The 10,312-nt window shown below is 29.9% G+C and overlaps 1 protein-coding gene across 1 annotated transcript; it reads right to left on the reverse strand.

Moving 5' to 3' along the window:
* Positions 1–6,729: 6,729 nt before the first annotated feature.
* LOC109818951 (UDP-glycosyltransferase 83A1) lies at positions 6,730–10,096 on the reverse strand. Its single transcript, XM_020384506.3, has 2 exons — positions 9,543–10,096; positions 6,730–7,881 (listed from the first exon to the last, which is right to left on the reverse strand). The coding sequence occupies exons 1-2, from the start codon at positions 10,054–10,056 to the stop codon at positions 7,004–7,006; spliced, it is 1,392 nt and encodes a 463-aa protein (XP_020240095.2). The 5' UTR covers positions 10,057–10,096; the 3' UTR covers positions 6,730–7,003.
* Between the last annotated feature and the right edge of the window lie 216 nt (positions 10,097–10,312).

Raw genomic sequence — 10,312 nt, forward strand, 5'->3', positions numbered from 1 at the left:
ATGTAAATATTTTAGGGTTAATCGCTTAATTTATATTTTAAACATGTAAATAAACATTAATAAAGGGGATTCAATATTTAATTTATTAATTCTTATCGTGTTAATTTCATCATAGGGTACCAATTAAGAGCGTTGTAGGGGTGCTTAATACCTCCCCTACACGTAACCGACCCCCGAACCCAATTCTGGTTATCAAGGCCATTATTGAACTTTTAAAAACCTTTTCTTTTTCCAATTTTTTGAGTAAAACATTGGTGGCGACTCGATGAACCTATTTTCAAAACCATTAATTAAGGATTAGTCTGGTGTCCGGGCATTCCTTAATTGATGAGAGTTTCAAAAGGATGTCTAAACCATTAGTCGCGAGATCGAAAATTTTTGGGTTGCGACAATACTTACTTCATTTAAGAACTCATGTTCTATATCAAATTTCAACGATCTAATTGTTGAATTTAAAGTTCTTAATGCATAAATCAAGTATGCAAATTTTTAAAAAAATTAAAAACCATTTGATACTATGTTTCATTAATTCAAATTGATGGATAATCATATCCGTCAATTTAAATTAATGAAATGAAGTATCAAATGATTTTCAATTTTTTTAAAAATGTGTAAACTTAATCTATACATTCAGAACTTTAAATTCAAAAGTTAGATCATTGAAATTTGATGTAAAACATGAGCTATTGAACGAAGTAAGTCTATCTAAACTTACTCATAGAGTAAACGAATCCTTCCTCAACTTTTTGAATGAAAAGAAAAATCTTGCGTGTGCAAGGGTGCACGAAAAGTAGAAATAAATCATAATAGGTATTGTGTAATCTCGTAGTAGGTGGCTATGAGATTGTTTTCTCAATGGCTGGTTGAGTGAGGAAATCTAGAATAAACATAGTTTGGAGTTGCACAACCATCACTTCTTCAAGATCTTTTCTCCTACACTATTAAGTGTGTTCAACTCTAGAAGCCAAGCTTTGATTCCAATTAAAGTGAATATTAGACTACAAGAAGGAGGTTTGAATTGTTATCTTCTTTAAAAATAAGTTCTTCATGAAAATTTATTCTTCAGAAGACAAGTCTTCTGAGTATTGGAATTTAGAGCATTTATTTGAAAAATAGTTTCTAAGCTTACTTGTTTGCAAAATAGATTATGTAACAATGTAATAATAGATGCAGGAAGATAAATAAACAAGTAAGGAGATAGGGAAAGAGACATTAAACACAAGATTTATATTGGTTTACTCCAATTGGGCTATATCCAATCCCTTTATAAACTTGTAGGATTTTCACTAATTATAGCCAACTGTTGTGGTGCCTACTTAAAAGACACTTCATCTGAAGTAAAAATTGATAGGACCAAGAAAAACAAAGTGCAATGATATCAACTCTACTTTAAGAATAAGCTAGCTTCAATGAATCTATTTCTAATGGAAATAAAGAGAAGAAAAAGTCACGTTTTGAAGTAAGCAAGACCAAAAAGATAAATCAACAACACAAGCTAACACGTTGCAATCTTTCCTTCATACTTTTCTCCAAAGATTAACCACAAAATAGTCTACAAAGAACTATGTACAATAGTTTCAATGAAATATTTCTTTGTAGTACTTCAACTTTGTATGTCAATATATTTCTCAATGTAAAACTTCTCAGTAAGTGTTGATCTTTTTATTTTCAGTGATTCTCTCTTTTTTGTTTGAAGGCTTGGCCCTTATATAGTAGTTTTAGAGAAGATGACCGTTACAACAACTTTGAGTAGAACTTTCAATTTTCTTTATGAGTTGCTTCGTTTGTCTTCTTACTGATCCTAGAGATTACTGTTGATGCATTTAATGCAAGCACTAAATGCCTATCAATAAGGAGTGTATCTTTTATCTGATATTGTAGATTACTTATTGTTGGATCGAGCGCTTACCACTAGGCCAAAAGCTATAGCTGATAGTCAGGGCGCAACTCTTTCTACTTAAGAGCATAGCAGCCCAAGCGCTATGATTCGACAGTGACTTGGCCCACCTAGCCTCCGCCACGGGACAATTGATGCAACCCGCAACAATTGTCATTATTTCCTTCTAAAAAGAGCATGGTAGAAATAATGTCAATGTAGAGCAATTAAAGTTGGCATAAAGCAGTCTTTTTGCATCACCTTTTCCGTGATATCTAGGATTATGCTTTTCGCTTCTTACAAATATTTTGTCTTTATCCTCTTAAATAAACTTCAAGAGTTTTGAAGCTTTTTTCTTGTCCAATCTATTAAGGAATACCACATTAAATGAAATTTAATGTTAGTCTTACACAAAAGTATTCATTTAATGCCATCAGATAGATTGTATGCTTCGTCTGATTTCTTTCATCTTATAGATGATATATATATTTTTCACATTTCTTCTGATATGATATATCTTTGAAGAATGTTGACTTTTTTTAAAGAAAATCTTTTGTTTGTCACCATTAAAACTTAAAGAATTATCTTTTGTCTTAATACAAGATTTTTGATTTAACAATAATCATATATTCTACAATTAACTATAATATAAAAAATAACTGATTTCAGGAATTAAAATAAAAAATAATATAATATCAATATATATATATATTATTAAAATTAGATAAAATATTTTACATTTATTCGAGTATAAAAAAATCTACGTAAATTTTACAAAATTATAAATCTAATATTTTTTAAAAAATAATCTATACATTGAAAGAATTTATATTAATATCTTTTCATTTTTCCACTTCATATTAATTATAAAAGTTTCATAATTCATCAATTAATTTCATAACTTAGTGAAACAATAATAGATTTTAGGAATTAAATTTTAAAAGTTACAATTTAAAAACAATTATGTATTTCAATAATTGATTTGAATTTATGCAATGAAATATCGAATGATTTTTAAATTTTTTTAAAAATTACATATTTGATCTATGTATTAAGAACTTTAAATTCAACGGTTGGATCGTTAAAATTTGATGTAAAATATGAGTTATTGAACATAGTAAATCTAGGTAGACTTACTCCTGAAGTAAACAAATTCCTCTTCATATATATATATATATATATATATATATATATATATATATAAGTTGTAGTAAAACTACATTCATAAATGAAAAGAATTTATACAATTGAAAATTATTTTTCTCTCTCATTAATCTAAAGTGAATGTTAGAATACAAAAGGGGTTGAATTATTTCATTTTAAAATATATTATTCAAAAGACAATTAGTCTTCCGAGTGTTGGTACTAAGTGTATTTTTCTGAATAGTTTCTAAGTTTACTTATTTATGATTTAGATTATGTAGCAACATAATAGTGAATTTAGTTAGTTCAATAAATAAGTAAAAAAGATAAGGAAAGAGAGAATGAGCATATGATTTATATTGGTTCACCTCAACTAGCTACATCTGATTCCCACACATCTCGTGGGATTTTCCACTAGAAAACACATCCAAATGTTGTTCAAACGTAGTCACTTATTGATACAACAAAAAAATACTACCCAACCACCTATTGTTAGTAACTATCACTCAATCACCTGCTGAGATTCTTCACTCAACCATCTGTTGAGAAAATAACCTCACAACCTCTTGCGGTGAAACTACACAAAACCTATTGTGATTTCCTTTACTTGATACACCTCTACGCTCTTAGTTTTGGGTAGGGATTGTGTTTACAATAATAAGTTCTTGTAGATTGCAAAAAGCATAGGTAACTCTCCATCAATGGAGCTTCCACTAAGAAATTCACACTTCTTTCCTATTACAGATTAGAGTTACAAACATGAAGTGGAAGTCTTTGAAAAATTAGAGGATGAAGCAACAAATGATTTAGGTTATCAAGCTTGGATAATCTTTTTCTTTGTTCTTGGTTGCTTTAAAATGACACCATTATTTTTCCTTTATAGGCATTCAACAAATAGATTTGTTGAAGCTTGCTTGTTCTTTTTTTTTTTTTTTTTTTTGTTGACATCATTGTACTTTTTATTTTTGTTTCTATCAGACTATAGAAGAGTTGTCTTCTGAGTAAGTCTTCACTTCAAGCTTTCTGAACCAGATCTTCAATACAAGTCTTCTAAAAAATATTATTTCAATTGAATGTTTTTGACTAGTTGCTTGAAATTGTAGTCTTTTGAACCAAGTCTTCAAGACAAGTCACCTAAGAAGAAGTATTTTACTTGAAGCTTTTTGATCAACAACTTGAAATACTCATTTACTTGGGATAAATATTGTCATATGTGCTAAACAACAATCCTTGACATATACTAAATTTTCTTTTAGATTGTCTAAATGATCTCTTCATAAAACTTGTAGATAAATCTACCTTTAATCATTAGGAATTAGTTTCATGTTATTGGGATCTATGTAGCATAAGATATTCCCAAAATAATGTAACAACATCATGCTATTTTGGATAAATCAAAGTTTTCATATTGCATACATAATTTTTCCATGATAAAGACCTTCTTAGTGCCCATAACTTCTTCAACAAATTTGTAAACAATTTTTATATCTTGTCGTAGCCACCAAGTTTGGCTCAAAATCATGTCCACATATCCAAATATGCTCAAAATACTGCATTGTGTTATTGTTGCAGCTTAAAATGACATTTTCATTTTGATTTTGATGTTTTCCCATGATATAAGTTTTTCTTGTGCATGAAGAAAATTCTTCATATAGCTTGTAGATAGTTATTCTAGCTTTCTATAGCTACAAAATTTATCTCAATATCACATGTACATCTCAAGATATGTGCACAATACAATAGCTATGTTTTGCACTCATGATCAACATCATTTGCAACTTCTTTTACAATTTTGCTAAGCTTTTGACTTCTCATTTTTTGTTATTCTTATGTTTGCATTTCTCATGACTGATGCAGGGACTTCTGTTCAAGCCAATGACATTATAGCAGTGGTAAATTTGGAAGCTATAATTGAGACTATCCTATTAAGTGTATATACTTCCCTGATTCAGCCTAATCTGAAAGCACCAAAGGATTTTGTATCTATTGTGTCCCCAAGTGAAGAAGTTGATGTTATTAGCATTAACTCTAAGGAAGAAGCTGAGCATCATTTTCTAGCAAAGAAGGCCACAACTAATGACGAGACTTTGGAGCCCTTGGTGTATGACTTCTTAAAGATGCTCTGGCCTTTTGATTTGAACGTACCACCATGTTTAGATGCTCAAACACTCAGATTGATCAACCAGCAACAACCCATGAAATTGAACACATTTTCCATTTAAAGGTTGATCTAAAATTAAGCTATGAGGGAACCCCTCATAAGCTACCACAAATGATTGGTGGACTACATAGGTCATGCCAGATTTAGCCATAGACTCAATTCTTCATTGCCAATATTCGTCCAAAAGTTTCTTTACACTCTATCTGTAGAGGTAAAGAAAAGAAACACAAACACTTTGAGGATGTGAAGCACATGTGGTTTGCTCATCATCATTAATCTAGGGTCTCTAATACTGGTAAATTTTATTCCTTATATGTCATAGAAAGCTTTCTTCAACAAACTCCACCTCCTCCGACCACTTTATCATTTGACAACAACGCTCTTTATCAACCACATCACACATTTCATTATCTCACTCCTCTTAATATTCAATTTGGCATTCGCTTACCTGTAAATATATTTTTCTTTTATGATTTTCCTGAAGGATCCCATGATCTTGCTACTCCTGAACCAACTCTTGCTCGTGAATCACCTTAAGAAGCTTCACAGGATGACCACAAGCATACCTTGCCTCTCATTGTTGGTTTCCTAACTTGAGCTCTCTTTTCACTGCATATAGAAGTCAAGCATGTTATGAGTAAAAGCTTCAAAAGCTACTTACATGCCTCAACATTGAGCTTAGTTCATATGAGGAAGACTAATTTTGGACTAGCTTTGGTTGGTGCCAAAAAGGGGAGTAGTTCTTATGTTTTTGAAATTCTTGTTTTAAAGATTTTTGAACAATTATTGGTCTGATTGGTAGTAATCATTATGCATAATTCATACTTTTATGTTTTGAACATATTAACATTGATTATGCATATTCTCAAGGGGAGTTATTTTTACTAAAATCTTTCATTTAGCTTTGATAGTTATATTTCTTGCTCTGATAATCATGAATGATCTAATATCATGAATGCTTTAATACATATAAGTGCTTTGTATGTTATGTGTTGATATATAGCTTTAATACAGATCTACATTTGCTTTTATACATACTCTATGATTTGCTTTAATATATGTTGCATTGCACATTTTCTTTAAGCATGACTTGATCTGATTTTTAAAATCTTAGATGTTCATGTCTGATATGCTTCTCACGTTTATTTTTACACAAAAGGCTTTGATAAAAATCTTTATAAACAAACTATTTTTCTATGAAAATTATTTTTGATTTCATGTGGCATTGTTTCAAAACATCTACAATAAAGGATTTTTTCACTTATAAAAGTTAAGATCTTAGTAAAAACAAATCACTTCGTCTTATTGTCAACACCTTTCTATTGTTTTAAGAAAGAAAATGTTTAGTCTCTCAAGCTTTTCTATCAAAACTTTATTTCAAAAATGAATATTTGTCATTATAAAAAAGGGAAAGAATGTTAGGTTAAAAAACAATCCTAGATTCTCTTGGTCTTAAGTTTTATTTTTAACAAACATAATTTTAACCCTTGAGTGAAAGATGCACCCAAGACTATAAGTATTGTTTAAGAACATATAAACTAAGCCAAAATTCAAACCAACAACTTGAATAACATTATAATTACAAATAATCTCATGATCAACTAGAAACTTAAGCTTTCACCTAAAATAATATATAGCAACATTCACATTGATGTACTTATAACTCACCCGCCTTAATCAACATACAATTACTAATAAAAACAACAAATCTCCACCAAATTGACAAATTTCACATCTAACAAGTTGTAAAGCCAACATTATCATTTCCAATTGCATCCACATTCTAAGAAAATTACCTAAAATATATGCTCAAAGGAAAATCGTTATTCTTTCAACCACTTGACCAACTTATTGAGGTTCTTTAGAGATTGACCACTATCTATTTGGTTGTCCATTAGCTTCTCCTTCAACTTTATAGACCTTGCTCTCATGTTCTCATCACTAAGTAGTTGGTCCAATTTCTTCTTAATTTCCCATCGTGACACAAGTCCATTTTCATCTGAGTTCAATCCCACTCCAAGTTTCAATTCATCACAAATGTGTATTTTGTTGTAAATTTGGTCCGCAATATATGGCCAACACAATAAGGGCACCCCATTGGACAAACCTTCCATGGTCGAATTCCAACCACAATGGGTAACAAAGCAAGCAATAGCAGGGTGGTTTAACACCTTTTGTTGAGGGGCCCATTCAGCTAACTTACCTTCATGCCCTTGGAATTCAGAAGGGTATGTCAACTTATTGTCATGACGCACAATCCAAAGAAAAGGTCTATTGGTGAGGTCTAGTCCAAGAGCTAGTTCATCGAATTGGTTTTGGTTAAAAAGAGTAATACTACCAAAGGCAACATACGTGACCGAACCATGAGGTTGTTGATCAAGCCAATTCATGCAAGAGACATCTTCTTCCCAAAACTGTCCCATTGATCTTGTAGTTGCATTTGTATTGTCATTACTTCTTAGTAATGGACCAATTGGGAGGAGCTTCGGAACAATGTTTAATACCCCAGGTTCAAGTTCAGATATGGTGTTACAGAGCCACCATTCTGCCAAATTTAATGTTCGTAAACAGTGTCCCAAAAAAACAAATACCCCCTTAGTATTCAATGGGTCACCCAAATGCAACCAGAAAAAGGTTCCTATGTCCATCTCTGACATATTTGGTGATAGTCGAATTGTCTTTTTATTGGTTAATATTAATCCTACAACGAAAAATAAAATAAAATAAGTAGTAATTTATGGGATGAATTTTCTATAATTTTATTGTCAAAATTTTGTATATAATTATTTTCTTGGTAACTTTTTACAAATATTGACATGACTTCGCCTATTTCATAAAAAAAATTAGCACAATTTGTGTATGAATGTCATGAAAAAATCTAAAATAAAATGATATAATCTAGGTAATGTATAATGTAAAAAAAAGGGGGGAAATCTCCTAATGTTATATTTACATGATCCAATTATGTGATTATATCTATAACATTTTTAGTAAATGCTTATAAATTTTTTGTTAGGAATACCTATTTAATTTTTTATTAAAAATAAAAGTTAGTCACAATTTTTATAAATATAAATATTGTACAAATCTTTACCAAAAACTTATACAATTACATGCGCATGCAGATGGTATAGATAATAATATACGAGCAAATGAATTATGTGAGGTAGTGAAAATTATATATATAAAAAATATTGGCATAACAATATAGATCATCAATCCATGTCTTGATATGAGAAGACTTATTTCTTAGCACAAAAAAATTCTGTCTTCATCAATGATGATAAATAGTCAAAGACATATCGTTCACAAAATGAGAGAAAAGAATTAGCAAAAATTAGTTCGGCATATAGGTAAATATATTGGATTTCTAGATTAGATAAATTTAACTCCTTCATATGACATTTATTATCACTTCTCTTTCATTTTGTATAAAATATTAAAGAAATATGTATGTATGTATATATGTGAGACACCAAATTATTTCAAGAGTAACTCTTAGTAAGGTTATTCCACTCAATAACTTATGATGTATGTTAAATTTCAATGACTTAACCGTTAAATTAAAAAATTTTAATATATAGATCAAGTTTACAAATTTTTAAAAATTGTGAAAAATATTTGATACTTTATTTCATTAATTCAAGTTGATAGATAATCATAAAAATATATTAATGTTGATTTGAATTATATAACCAAGTATCATATGATTTTCATATTTTAAAAAGAATTGTAAACTTGATTTGTACATTAAGAACTTTTAATTGAATAATTGAATCATTGATATATACTATGAATTATTGAGCGAAATAACTTTACTAAAAATTACTCTTAAAAAAATTTGATCCGTTCATATATATATATATATATATATATATATATATATTAAAGAAGCAGGTGAAAACAAGGTAAGAGAATAATCCATGTTATCTCATACTTTGAAGGAATTAGCAAGTACATACAAATAAAAGAGAGAATAGTGATGAAAACAAATTAAATATGTCTGAAACTAATAAAACTATATAAATTTTCTCCGGTTCCTTACCATTATGCATACCTTAATGGGTTAGACATAGGAAAAAAAATGGACAAATAATTACTTAATTACAGTGTCATAAATGTTGCAGTATTCTTTAATTAAAATCAAAATTTACTTTGATATAATATATGTATTATTTGGGTAAAATTTTAATTCTAATAAAAAAAACAATGCTGATAGTCTTACAGAATTATACTTAATAAGTTTTCTGCTTAAAAAAATAACAAAACTGATGTAAGTTAATATGCATGCTTCACTAATGAATATATATTGGAGTTTTATAAAGAAACCTGGATAGTAAAGTATGAGTATGATATTGTTACCATCAGAATTTATGATCCCCTCATCAATAAGCTTGGGGGTGTTGTAAAACAAGGCAAACATAGTTGCTGACATAGGAAAGAACATAGCTCCTTTGATTCCAAATTTAGTGCCAACCTCAAAAGCCCAAGCCATGCCAAAATCTGCAATGATGAAGCTGATTCTAATGTCCCCATTCAAATGAATATCCTCTATGAGCTTCTGAAGCGCAGAAGGCATGGTGCTCCTAATAGCATCACATAGCTTTCCCCAATCGTGTCTGTCATCATCGGGTCCCAAACCATCGGGGATTGAGACCAGCTTGATTTTTGACTCATCAATGCTATGTTGTTGCTCCACCATGGAACTCACCACTCGTTTGTGGTTGATGTCTGAGTTCACAAAAATGACTTTGCATCCATGCTGGACCAACTTTTCTGAGAGGGTCATCAAGGGGTTCACATGCCCTTGAGCAGGAAATGGTAAAACTAGCACTGTTGGAATGCTCATCTTGTGTTTGTCTGGGTTTCTATTCATTCTCAGTTTCAACACTCTTTTATTGGCATGGAGGACGAGAAATTATTACATACATATATAGTAAGACACTATGTATTTATGATTATATTCTACCAACTAATTTCTACATTGTCGAATTTAAGTTTTGTAATTTATGAAAAAAAATCATTAACACTTAATTATATATCGGTTTAAAATCTATTAGACATTTTAAAAATTATTAAAATCTATTAGACATTTTTTAGTACACTACTAAAAAAGTTTCATTTTCCTGCAA

The sequence above is a fragment of the Cajanus cajan genome, chromosome 2 (assembly GCF_000230855.2).
Source record: "Cajanus cajan strain Asha chromosome 2, NIPB_CcT2T_4, whole genome shotgun sequence".
In the NCBI taxonomy this organism is placed as follows: Eukaryota; Viridiplantae; Streptophyta; class Magnoliopsida; order Fabales; family Fabaceae; genus Cajanus; species Cajanus cajan.